The sequence below is a fragment of the Oenanthe melanoleuca genome, chromosome 12 (assembly GCF_029582105.1).
Source record: "Oenanthe melanoleuca isolate GR-GAL-2019-014 chromosome 12, OMel1.0, whole genome shotgun sequence".
NCBI lineage: Eukaryota > Metazoa > Chordata > Aves > Passeriformes > Muscicapidae > Oenanthe > Oenanthe melanoleuca.
Window position 1 is genome coordinate 10,769,237 of NC_079346.1, and position 13,596 is coordinate 10,782,832.

General features: G+C 40.4%; 1 protein-coding gene across 1 annotated transcript in view; it reads left to right on the top strand.

The window, feature by feature from the left end:
• Positions 1-3,505: 3,505 nt before the first annotated feature.
• Positions 3,506-13,596, top strand: part of EEFSEC (eukaryotic elongation factor, selenocysteine-tRNA specific) — a 115,698-nt gene continuing 105,607 nt past the window's right edge. The window contains exon 1 of the mRNA XM_056501705.1: positions 3,506-3,819. Within this exon, the coding sequence (XP_056357680.1) occupies positions 3,549-3,819 (271 nt within the window). The 5' untranslated portion in view covers positions 3,506-3,548. The remainder of the gene's footprint in view (positions 3,820-13,596) is intronic.

Sequence of the window (13,596 nt, forward strand, 5' to 3'; positions counted from 1 at the left end):
GAGGATGCAGTTAAAGAGGGGCAAAAGAGGATATTCAGATGAGGGAAAATAAACAATAATCCTTTAGACCACACAGGATTAATTGTTTATTCCCTAGGAAGAGCAGAGTGCAAGTGGAACTACTGGGAAGTTTAGAACTAAACTTCTTATTGGATATCATCTTTTATAGCTGGTGTCTTGTGTTGTGATGCATCAGTATGAGGAAATATAAACCTTAACTTTTACATGATTTTCTGTGATTTTTTTTTTTTTAGCTACTTAATGTAGTAGAGAGGGAGGATAAAATAATTCAACTGCAAAGCATAAGTCTTCTTCCTCCTTTGTCCAGGCCACCAGATGGAACGTAAGTAGGTTGTGCGACCATTCTGCCCAGCTCATTCTATGGATGCTTAGAGTATAATTTAATATTTCACTAGCCAGCTAACCAGAAAAAATAATACCTGTCACTAAGAGTCTGAACTGTTATTCCCCAGGTTTAATCAACTCATTTTACCAAGGTTTCTTTTGCCCCCTGGTTTGAGGTCTTCTATTTGGCACAGACGTCATGCGATACCCGATGTGGGAGCTGGAGACTTGAGAGCTGTTTTCCTAGACTAAATGTTTGAGGTTACAGGACGTAGCCTAGTTTCACATAAGCTTTCAAATTTCAGTGGGACATGCTGAATCCTGAAACTGTCAAATAGTGTATTATTTTTGGAGTGAGAGAGAGTATGTGTGTGTGAGTGTGTGAATGACCTTTACATTTTTACCCTATCCCAAAAGTCTGACTTCCTGCCCTTTCTCCCATGAGTCCATAAACTTTAGCATTAAAGTGAACATGTTTTAGGGAAGAAATTCCATAAGTAGAGAACAACTGGGATGGAGAATGGTTTATTTAGGGGAAAACAGGAAAACAGCTAAATGCTACAAATTTTATGAGGGATATAGAAAAATCTGGAGAAGCTGGGATTCTCTAATTTTGCCAGGTTCCCCTCTCCCTCTTACCTTCATGTAGGACTAGGGAGTGGTGGGGGGATTGTGGTCATGTCTTGTTTTGTTCCCTGCAGAAGAAGCTGATTATTTTTCTACTCTTCAAAGCAATACGAGTGATGTGTTCTACTGAATGCCACAACTTAATTTCCAAATTTGTAATTAATTCTAAACTTTGTAAGCTAACAGAATGGACCTTTCTAAATGCTGAATGAAAGTGCTTATGTTTGTCTTTATCAGACTTCTTCTTTGATATTGGTGATTGAAGTTATTAATTTCACAGGTACTATGTGCACTCTAATATTTCCTCAAGTGATATGCGGCAAAATCAGATCCACAGGCTTTAAAACTCTGGAGACGAGGTATGATCTCAGTGGTAACAACAAAGCTGTAGACATTGAGTTTTTTTTCTTCCCTCTACAGAAGAACAACTGCTTCCCCATCTAGAAAGTTGCAAATCTTTTCTGTGTCTGAAAGGAGAAAACCAAACCTCCATTTCTACCTGATACTCCTCCTTCTTGCAGGTCACTCAAGAGTAAAAGAAAGGGCACTATGTTATGTGAGGAGTGGAATGAAATCCATTTTCCTGTGGATTTTAATCTTCCTTCCTTAGCTATCCTTAACAGAAAGAATTATATATTTTTTTCATCCCATAAGTTCTATCCAGCATCCCTCTAAATTCTGGCTGAGCAAAATGCATCTCTTTGTTAAGCTGGCAGATCAGAACAGATCTCACGTGAGCCCTGCTGTGGCCTCTTACACTGTAAGTATTGAAATGGGACCTCCTTGACCTCATTGCCAGTTTTCTCAAGAGTTGTAGAAAGTTTTAGACCTTTCTACATTGTCAAGGCTTTTTGAAAAATAGCTGTTATTTTAGATGGTTTGGGAGGACTTCTGGATACTATGTTTTCTGGTTGAGAATCAGACCTTTTCCCCCTTCTTCCTTCTGAACTCACCTAATATTGCTAAAAGAAAAGAAGTAAAGGGCAGGTTACTTGATACAGGGATATCTGAGTGGATTCTAACTTTTTAGGGCCTTATGGGAATTGATGTAAACTTTCCCTTGCCTTTGCAAGTTCATATTAATGTAATGGATTCAGCACAAGGAAGTGTATATGAGCTTCGTGATTTAACAGGAAACTATTCAAAGCCTGGGAACTTGGTCTGAAAAGTGACATTATGCTTAATTTGGCTCCCATGACAGAGATTCCATCAGGCTGAACTATTCTGCTCAAGAAGCTGATTAGCTAGGCTAGTTCAGTACTCCTTGTGAGTTCACATCTTTCCTTTAGGGAGACAGTTGTCTCTCAAATAGCACTGAGTGCTAGGAAGAAATGCAATTTTTTTCCCCTTTTTTTCATTTGGGTCATTGATTCTGTCATCTTGACTTCCGTGTGTTTGGGAAGGAGGAGTAATTTGCATCCAGCTTTAAACCAAACTCTTTTATATTGAAAGTGTTGGTATATAAAGCAGATTTCTTTGTAAGAAAAAGCCTGGGGTTTGGAGTCAAAGCCTAAAAACCAAGTCCATGATGTTGACAGTAGCCTTAGGCAAGTCATTTTACACTTTTGGCTCATTCATTAGTTATTCAGATGTGAATGTTACTACTATGAGCAGTAGGTGTTACTGCTCAGAGTGAGCAGAAAAGCAACTGCACTGCTCTCAAAGAGAAAAACCAGAGTATAGAACAAGTGTAGTCTACTTTGACACCTGTGGGAAGTCCACGACACAGTCTTAGTTTCTTGGCTTGTAAAGAGCTGTAATCATTTCAAAAGGTAGTTTGGGCTCCTTAGTAACTGTTGAAATGCCAATCACATGTGTTAAGCTTTATCCTGTAGAGCATTTATCTCCCTGGGTTATCAGTAAAGAGAAGTGACCTGAATCAGTGAAGGAATCGTGCCCTTAGCTCTCTTAGCAATGTTACCAAGAGATCTGTTCATCACCGCTAATAATAATGGATTCTTCATTCATTAAGGATATGATTTTTAAAGCAGCATCTTACCTAACTTAAATATCCCTTTTCAGGAAAATGAATTATGCGAGCCTAGAATTTATTACGTGTAAGGAGAGTAAATGATCAGAACGTGACCTGCTTTTCCACGTGGATTTGCAATGTCCGTGGGACTTTGAAATCAAACCTGGTCACCGCAGTTCCAGCAGCACCGGGCTTTGCTTGTGGCCAGAATGGAGTGATGTGACAGTGAGCGTGTTTAAGCCGCCCTGCAGTGTTTAATTAGCGTGGGCGAGATGCGAGCGCAGGTGCGGATGCTCAGGGCAAACACAGAGCCCCCTTCGCAGGCCGGGGGGGCCAGCTGGTGGCCGAGTGGCCATTAAAGTGACCTGCTGAAAGCGCCTCTCCTCGCCTGGTCGGGGCAGCGCCGGGCAGAGAGGTGAGCCGGGCCGTGCCGTGCCATGCCATGCCGTGCTGTGTGTGCCGGGCTGTGCGTGCCGGCTCTCGGCCGCGGAGCGGGCGAACCGCGCGGGCTCTGCCCGGGCCCGGCCCTGCCGGAACGGCGGCGGCGGGGCCCGCGTTGCCGCAGGGGCGCTGTGGGGACGGACCGAGCGGGCGCAGCACCGCCATGGCCGCCCGCGTCCTCAACGTGAACGTGGGAGTGCTGGGCCACATCGACAGCGGGAAGACGGCGCTGGCGCGGGCGCTCAGCACCACCGGCTCTACCGCCGCCTTCGACCGGGCGCCGCAGAGCCGCGCGCGGGGCATCACGCTGGACCTGGGCTTCTCCTGCCTGCGCACCGCGCTGCCGCCGCAGCTGGGCCCGGGGCCCGGCGAGCTGCAGCTCACGCTGGTTGACTGCCCGGGGCACGCCTCCCTCATCCGCACCATCATCGGCGGTAAGGGGGGCGCAGGGGGTGCCCCGGGGGCTGCAGCCCGCCCGTGGCCGTGCTGGGAGCGGGGCCGCCGGCAGCCGGGTCTGCGCCGTGCCCAAACCGAGGGGACCGGGGGGTGTCAGGGTTTTCACACACCTGTGACTCTGCTACACTTGCTCGTAGTTGCTCTTCAAATAAAAAAAGCCAGTGCTCATAGAAAAGCACTTTGTACACGTGAGTTCTTGGGGTGCCGTTTGGATGGTCGGGTGTGCTCAGGTTTCTTACACTTACTAGAAAATAAGTTTTATTTATTGTGTATGGAGGCCTTATTAATGGCATCGAGCAGCTCTATAAATCTCTATTTTCTTGCCTGTTAAAGCGGTCAGAGTTTGATGTTGCCTGTGGTTGAGTGCAGTGATAAAGTGCCCATGTTGTTTTGGAGGACTAGGGACTTGTAACATGATAATTTTAGGCTTAGAAATAATTTCGTGGATTTTGGTGACTCTTCGTTTTACTCTTCATAGGTGATACTACAAAGTTAATTTGGTTTGCATTAGGACTCATTTTAAGTTAGTCCACCTTGTTCTATCGCCCCTTTCCATTTCTTCTGAAGAGTGTTAAGAGGACAGTGTTTCTTGGCTAGACTGAGGTTCAGGCTGTTACTTGCCGTGATGTGGGAGTTTAACCCCCTTTTGAGCGATTGTGTTTTTTGTAAATTGCGGTAGCGGTAATTGTGTTGCATTGTTTGCACTTCTTGTGGGTAGGATATAAACATTTACTTCTTTGTCGGTTTCAGCAGCAGTAAAAACCGCTCTGTCTCATCAATGGGTGCTCCACAGCTGCAAGGGAGGAGTGGCCTGTGCTTAATCCCAGAAACCTGCTGTCTTGTAGTCATCTCTTGTACTTGACAATCCCTTACCATTCTTTAGTAATTGTAAGCACCTGAAGAATAAAGTTGACTTTGGCAGATGTTTCTTGGATGTACTGAAGAGTTATTTGTAGTCTGACATTCCTCTCTGCCAGAAGCAACTAATCTGAATGGTATAAACTTTCTCATGAAGGGGCCGTGGGAAAACTTAGAAATCTGCTTTAACCAGTTTTGTTTTTCAGTAACTTTAACACTTATTTGGGGTGGCTGTTTGATACACAGGCTTCTCATTGCTTTCTGTTATTTTTATGAAGATCCTCAAAGGTTTTAGTCACAGCTCTCCACATCAAATTTGCTTATTGATAGGCCATGCAGGAAGAAGGAAGGCAAGATGATGAGAGAGTTCGCTTCTTAGCAGAAATAATTCTTTACAGATGGTAATTCAGACACATAAGCACATCAAACTTGCTTGGTTCCAATTATAGCAGGTTATGTATCTTACTGAAGTAAAACAGTTGATTAGTGTGACTTACTGCAATTCTGTGTTTTAGGAAAAGGTTGGAGAGAAAATGCAGTATTGTGTTAATAGTTTAAAGAATTAGGAACTTCAGTTTTCTGCTTGATAACATTGATGTGTCTTGATAGTGGATGCTTTTTTTTTTTTTTGTTTTTTGCTGCTAGGTTTGAAAGGTGAAATCTTGATGCTAAAACCTGATCTGTGCCTGTGGGACTGTTTAGGTGCTTACAGGTTTGGTGAAACTCAAACTGAAGTGTAGCATGTCTTGTATAACAGGATACATTCTTTGCTGTTCATGTGTTTTTCAATAATGCTAACTTTTTCACCACTTCAGGAATGGAAAGTGAGTCCTCCCAGATAATGATACTTGAAAAATTTAGGCTATTTTCATCTACTTCCTTGTTACTAAGCATTAAGGGTTCACCATTCCAAACATTTTCTCTGCAACCAGGAATGCCACTGCCCTTTTCTTTTTGATGGAATCTGTGATTTCCCTGCTATAACATGTTTCCTCTGTATGTGGTTTTTCAATAAGACATGAATGCAAAGTACTTTATCTTCCCATGTTTATTCTGCACCTCAGATTTCCCATACCTCTTTAAAATATCACTGTTCTGAATTCAAATCTTGGGGTAACTATAGGTGGAAGTTGATCTGCAGAAAAACTAGAAGTAGGATGCCTGTGGGCAAGGGAGCTGGATGTGAGCATTTGGAAGGTGAAATGACAACAGAGATGAGAGGGCTGCTTCAGACCTCTGTGTTAGTTGTGCATGCAGGGTTTGCAGGAGATACTACTGCTGTGAAAATGTTACTGCATCTTCTTGTTGTTTGCAATTCTCTTTTTTCACTGAAGATGGGATAAACTAGTTGGCTTCCCCTTGAGTGATCCCAGCTCATGGAAACACCATCTGCTGTGGCTGGGTAGCACCAGCATACTTCACTCAGGTCTCCCAGGAGGTGAGGAGCTCAAGGCTTGCCTTCTGAGGAGTCCCTTTCAGGCTGTTCTCTTCCAAAGTGCCATTTTCAGTGGTGTCCCAAGTTATCTCTTGCAACTGTCATCTTTTCTGTGTTCCCAGTGTGCTCTAAGGGTTAATTCCTTTGCTGTACAAAGCTGATAAATCAGCTTATAGATTGTTACTATTTACCACTCTTTAACATATTTCTGTATATAGCTAATTCCTGAAGTGGATTTTTTCATGTCAAAATGTAGTATTGCATTTTTGTCATGCTGTGCCAGGTAGTGCTTGACCTTGTGAATACTTCTCACAGTCACTCACAAGATGCTTGTTCAGACACAATACCTTAGGATTAAATGAATGCAGAATATTTGAGCAGTAACCAAATGGAATGAAAAATAGAAGTCATATTTCATTCTGTGTGGCTGCATTTTTCTTGCAAAGCTTGTCCTTGAAAACAAAACATATCAAATGTTAAATCAAAAGTGTTTTGTTTTAGGATTTTTTTTTTTTTTTTTTTTTTTACCTGCATGCTGGGAATTGGAAATGTTGCAGACAGTTTCACCCAAGATGGTTTAAGTTTTAGATGGAAGGTGATAGTCAAGGTTGGAATGGAATAAGTAATAGTCACTTGGTGTACTTCATCATGTCTTTCACTTGTATTCAAACCATACTGGTTTATATTCTTCTAAGGCTCTTGTGTGTCTGTGGCAGGGAGGCATTAAGTTATTGTGGGTAGCTGTGTGGCTTGAACTGTGCTATGCATTTCTGTCTTACTCTTTCAAACAACAAGAACAGAAGTCTTTATTTTAAAATACAATTTTTAGACTTTTCTTGTGCTTTAGCAGGATCTTGTCTCAAGCAAGGCAACAAAATCAGTATTTACAGCCTTTTGTGTCTGACTTGCTAAGGAGAGCAAACAAACCTGAGTAATTGAACCTTAAGTGCCAGTTCTTAGCTTGTCCCAAGCAGTGAGAAGCACCTACATCAGCTTTACACTTTGTTTGTGCACTGAAGGAATGACTCCAAGATGCAGGACTGATATTTTTGTCATTACTGCATTCTTCTCTTGCTGTAGAGATTTAGGGTGATATTTTTGGTAAAATTTCACACTGAGATGGAGTAGTTTCTTTAACAGCACTATTGGGGATTTTTAAGCTTCTGTTCTTTTGTTACTATTCAGTTCCTCATCTTCCACAAAGCTGTTGTTCGTGTCATTGAAATAAAATAAGAGTTGCTTTTACATTTGTTTGTCACAGACCTGTGCACCAGTAGGGTCTGGAACAGTTTCTCAAATGAGTTCAGCAGGAAGGGATGCCTGCAGAGAGGTTAGACAAGTTAATCTGCCAGACGAAATTCAATCCTCATATTTCATTTTAAGACCACTTTGCGTAGCAAAGTAGTTTAAGCAGTAGCAGATTTTTTCCTTGCTGATGGTTAATTTCATGCCATACAAAGGGTCAGCACACTAATACAGGAGAACATGATTACCTCATCCCAACTTCCCCCACACAGGCAGCCAAGGGATACCGAGTGTTTGCTTTACGTGAGCTGTTGTCAGATGCCCTTTATCTGTTTGATTTTGAGATGGGTCCTCAAAAGAACTTCTAAATCAGAAAATTGTCTTTTTTTTTCCTATGAAGTTCAAAGGACAGCATAACCTTATAGGGTTTTAATTGGAAAGCTACTGCTTGACCCTGCTTGTTTAAACCTGGGCAGGGGAGAACTCCGACAAACTTGTAGTTTTGTAATCCTTTATGCCTGTCTGAACCTTTGACCTTTATACTTTATAACTAGAACTTCATTGTCACCATTTGTCCCTGCAGTTCCTTTCAAAGAAGACTGCCTTGCAAGTGTCTGTTTCCACTTTGCTGCTGTGTTCAGCTAAGGAAGGGTATTAATTCATACCTGATACATTGGAGGGGCCGAGACTTTTGAACTTGCACTAGAGCTTGGAGAGGGGGAAATGAGCATAGCAAAGGCATGTCTTGCTGATGCAAATGAGTACAATGAAAACAGGCTTGGGGATCAAGGGAAATGTGGTCCTGCTACCAGCATTCAAATTCAGTCAGATGCAGATTATTTGTAAGATTAACATATCACAGAAAACCCTCACCTTTTATCACAGATTAATTGTTTTGCTGAGTTTGTTATAAGCTTTTAGGAGGATTTATTAGCTTGGCATTACCTTTGCATTACTGCAGTGAAAACACACTTTTGTTAATGTGAGCTTTTGTTTGTTGAAACCCTTGTGAAGATGTGACAGTTCTTGTTTGTTCGTTTGTTTTTCTATTCTAGATGAGTGAGCAAGTAGAGTTTTATAGTTGTATATGTGGATGATTTGCTGTTGAGTACAGATGTTGAATGAAGGGAAGCCTCTGGGGGGAAAGAGTGCCTTGTATTTAGTGGATACCATTCTAGTCAGAGAGAGGTCACTAGAGAGTCTTGAGATCTTTGGCTGGCAGCTTGAAGTGAGAGCAACATAATGAACCCTGTTCTGGTGGAAACCCACCAAAATTAACATACAACCCTTGTGTAGTGTAAATCCTGTCCACAAACCCTGATGTAGTGGTTGATGTTATGGAAATACTCATGGGTTAAGGGACTTCAGCTAGCACTAGTGGGTATGTTTTCTAAAACCTGTTAAAATCTTTGGGTTCATGGTGTCTGTGAATTGCTGACACTGTTTTGTGTTAAAATCTCAAATAAACTTTATATCTGTAAATGAAATTGAAACAGTGTCTCTTATTTTTTTTAGTCACTGTAATTTGGCTGGTGCCAGATGCTTGTTTGACAACATGGAGTATTTTTATTGACATTTTAATATGAAAGCCACTTTATTTATAATTAAGAAGCTATGCATGAAGCAAGGCAACCAATAAAAAAATTATGTTGCATGGTGTCCACAGCCCCCGAAGTGGAACTTTGTCTCCTGGATGTTGCAGTGCACAAGAGGGCAGTGTTTGCTTACAATGTAGGATCTTGGGGATCAGTACTCAGGGTAACAGGTCAGCCTGGGGGAGTGACCTCCCTGTGAATCGAAACAGAATTAAGTAGATGATTTGGAACACAACTCTGGGTTAATTTTCTTGTTCTTAAAGAAAACATCCTCTGTGTTTTAAGGAAGGTTTGTCTTATTTCATCTGTAATTTAGGTTGTATTTTTTATACCTTAAGCAATAAATGTATGGGGTGTTGTCTTACACATGACATGAGACACAGGTAACAGGTGAGAAAAAACAACTGGTTTATTGTGCAATCATGGAATTCAATGTACACATCTTTTCTTTCCTTCCCCATTTCCCATGCCTTTTAATAATTGGGTAAAAGGAAGCTAGTTGTACTAAATCTGCTTTGAACCACTACTGTGTGAAATAGGATTTGTTGTGTGATATTGGGTAGAATGAAACCTGGGGGGGTGTATCAGAGTACTTTAAAATATGGGTCTTGTGGAGTTTTTATCTGTCTATGTTGTAAGCATAATGGCTCTAACTTTCTATACATTGCTTATTGTTTCCGTGGGTTTTGTGAGTGATGTGGCAGTGGGACTGCTGCCATTATTTCTGTTCTATGCTTTTTTCTGCAATTTTGACTTGAAGCTGATTTCCTTGTAAAAGTTACACGTTCAACAACTTCCTGAACTTATACAACAACTCTTAAGTAATAAAGACTGAAGCAGGAGGAGTCTTGTGTTCATTTTCTGGGTCAAGTAGTTTACAAGGAGCAAGAGACCCATTATCTCCTGATATCAAAAGTTATAGTGAATAATCACATTCTCTTCTGCTTCTTCTTAGAATCCTGTCAGAAAGGTTCTGATTTCTGTGTGTGGTTTAAAAAATAAAAATAATTTTGCATTTCTTCTTTGGAAGATGTGATTTATAATGGAAATATCAATCTGAAGTGTAGATTTTAGCCAGGAGTGGTTTTATTGAAATTTGTTTGAATGTGAATTTCTCCCTTGCTAATACATGACAATTTTTCTACAAAGCTTCTGAGGGTTTGTGTTTGCTTGTATACAATAAAACTGTGCTGTTTGACACTGTTGAGACAAAACTATGACAACTTCTTAGGAAAACTTAATAACCATGTATTTTAATGGTGCTGTTCAAGTCTGCTTGATCATTTTTCCTATTGGTTTAAAAACAGAATTTCTTTGTTCTAGCATACTGTGTGCAAGCATTCATTAAATATCCCCTTTTCACTTTTGCTTCATGTTTATTCTTGCTTTAAATTATTTTGTAAGCTGTTTGGAAGAGTGGGGAAGCTTTGTTAATCAATTTTTGGATGTTTTAAAATATCAGCTAATGTAGTAAAGTATTATAAATAACTGCATAAAATCTAGAACAACTTACTGTAAAATATGAAGCAGATTTATAGTTAAAATCACCTTTGTCAAAGTAAATTTAAAGCACATTTTTCTAAGTAGCGTTTTTACTGATGATGGATATGCTTGCTTGCTAAATAGTCCAATTTAGCAGCTGAGTGGTCTTCTAATTGACAAACCAGCTTTATAAGATTCTACTGTATTGGTTCTGCATCTTGATTTAGAAGTTATCTTCAATTATTGGATGCTAGATATCAGCAGAATGGTATGTTTCTTCTGTATAAACCCATTTTTAATAGCTAGTTAGCTTGATGGAGTCATGAACTGAATTTCCTTAATATATTTGTTTTGGGGTTTTTGTACTTAAAATAATATGTATTTTTGCATGGCTGTTGTAAAGTAGGATCTATGAAAACCCCTAGAAGAACAAAATGTGGATAGAAGAATTGAGGTTATAATTGTAAAGCAGACATGCACCAGGTCTCACTAAGTGAGCAAACCAGTCCTGCACAGTCATTGCTAAAGTCTGTTAAGTGTAATAAAAAGTTGTTTTTCCTTGTGGCAGTGAGTTGTTTTCTGTCTGGGAGCCCTAAGGTTGGCCTGGCAAGCTGAAGAGCAAGGACAGATGTTTTGCAGTGGTAATTTGCAGCTGGATTCTTGAACTTGTTGTATTCTGTGGATCCCAGGTCATAATGGGGTAAAACTGAGTGTGAGCTTCAGCAGAGAGATTTGGGCAGCTCGTATGAAAGCTGGGATTGCAGAGCTACTGTGCATTCTGTGAGAAAATATTCCTTGTGCTAGCTGTAAAATTCAGATTAGGAAGCTGTTATGAAGTGCTTCTTTTAAACTATTTGCTTCCAGAAAGTGTTGCAGGCTAAGTAAATACCAAAATTCTTATTTCCCATCTCCTTATGAATTATTTTACCAAAATGTTCTTACACAGTGTATCCAATCTCTTCAGCTGAACATTAAATGGTTGGTGTTGGCTTTCAAATTGAATTACAATCTCGGTTTCAAACTCAGGCTGATTAATCCTATGTTTGATTGTAATTATCAGCATTACCAGCGCTAGGGGCAGTTGGGACCAGACAAACAATAATAAATACATATTGATGTTTAATGTAACTGCAGAAGGAATTGGTGGATAGTAGAAGGAGAGGAAATGGAGTAGAAATGGCAATTTAAATAAAAACGAAGAAATTGTATTCAGGAACATCATGGAGGTAAAGGATGATTAGAGGAATGAAAATGGAGTTTTGAATTTTAAGATTTATATTGATCTGTGTAAGAATCCAGGCTCTCTCACATCAAGCTCTAGAGAAGAGAATTCATTTGTGCTTATGGATTTGTTGCTAAACTCCTTTTTTACTTCTTGTTATAGAAGGGATGATGATGTTGACTCTTTTGTCCACTGTAGATCTGTTTCTTCTGTGGTACTGGAAAAATGAATTTAATACAGTTGCCTGTAGTACTCTCTTGTCTTTGTACTTTCCTTGTTTTCTTTCTTATTTGGGATGCAAGATACGATTGGCATGTGAGAGTAAGCTGGTATTTTTGGATCTCAGGAGCTCTTTTCAGTTGTTAAACTTTGCCTTAATCTTTTTTTGGCCAAGTTTTACCTGTATTGTTTCCACTAAATGCATTGTAGAGCAGGTGAACATACTTCAGATATGATTCTCTTGCATATGTAAAATTTGAAATGGTCTTGAAGATCCTGTTAGGTAAAAAAAAAGCTACAGAAGTGTTTGAGAGTTGTTCAGAGAACTGTCCTACTATATTAATAAGGATAGGCATATGAAATGTTTCTTTTGTCATAGATGTTTATTCATGCTTAAATCTACTTCGCTTATATTAAAAACTGGCCTTTCAGCAGTATTGCTTTGGGAAAGAAAGTTTTCCAAAGTATGCAAGAACTGCATTTCAGAGAGAAAAACAAAATTGTAGCTTTCTTTTTTAGGATCAAGAAGAGGGGGAGGGAAAATGGTTTCCTTGTATTTGACTGTGCCGTTGGATGGAAGACAAAGCTCAGTCTCTCTTGCTGACTAATGTCATCATCAAGGCATTTTTTTTCTCCCACAGAGCAATTTTGTCTCCATTGAGACCCCCACAGCCATTGGCAAGACCATGGCCTGAGATTAAATCTCACGCTTGGGTGAAATTCTAATGACTGTAATTGTTTCCTCTTTTTAAGTCTGTGGTCCCCTCATCAAAGAGTGGTGCGGAAATTATGCATTTGTGCTGGAAAGAGAGAGGTCACGATTACCTGAGCCTGTGGTTGACTTGGGGGGGTTCTGTGTCGTGTTCTGGCAGTGGTTACCCACGCTGACAGTGCAGTGTGTGAAATGATTTAGAGTGGCTTAGAGTGCACGTGCACAGCACTGGTTTGGCACAGCTCGGTCCTGCCTGGCTCTGTTGGTCACCTGCTGGAACAGGAGGGAAGAAGTAGTAAATATGGGCTGAGGGATGTTTCTGTGAATGATCCCATGTAAAGGGCTTGGGGCTCATCACCAGGTGTTACTTTGAACCCTCACAGTGCTTATTGGAGGTGTTCAGCATCATGAGGGGTGGCACCAGTGCTGTGGTGCTGGTTTTGGAGGAACCCAACATAAGTGTGGGAGGTAGATTGCCCCATCCTGTAAAAATTGGAATGTATGAGTGCAGCAGTGCTGCTGTGTGCTGGAAAGATTTACATAAGTATTTTGTGTTATTTGGCTTTAGTGTGCAGTTCTGTATGTACGCAGATCTGGGACTCTGCTGTCCCCTAACTCTGAAGACTTATGAAAAAATGATGAGCTGTGCGTTAAGTAGAAAACATTTTGAGTTTTTACTCTAATTTAGGAGGTATTCTTTAAAGATGTCAAAAGAACTGTCCAAGACACATTTCATCAGAGAATAAGGAAAATGGTTTAAATAGTACCCAATTTTAGGTGTCTAAGTTGCATTTAAAGACTAAAGAAATCCCAAAACATCATTATTCTTAAAACCATTCAGCATTAGAATCTTTCCCTGATCTCTGAAATTACAATTACTCAGTTTAGAATATTAAAATGTTTATCAACAGAAAGCCACCAAGTGTCAGCAGTACTGTTCACTTAAGGGACTAGCTTTGGGCATTTGATACTGAAACTGGCCCCTTC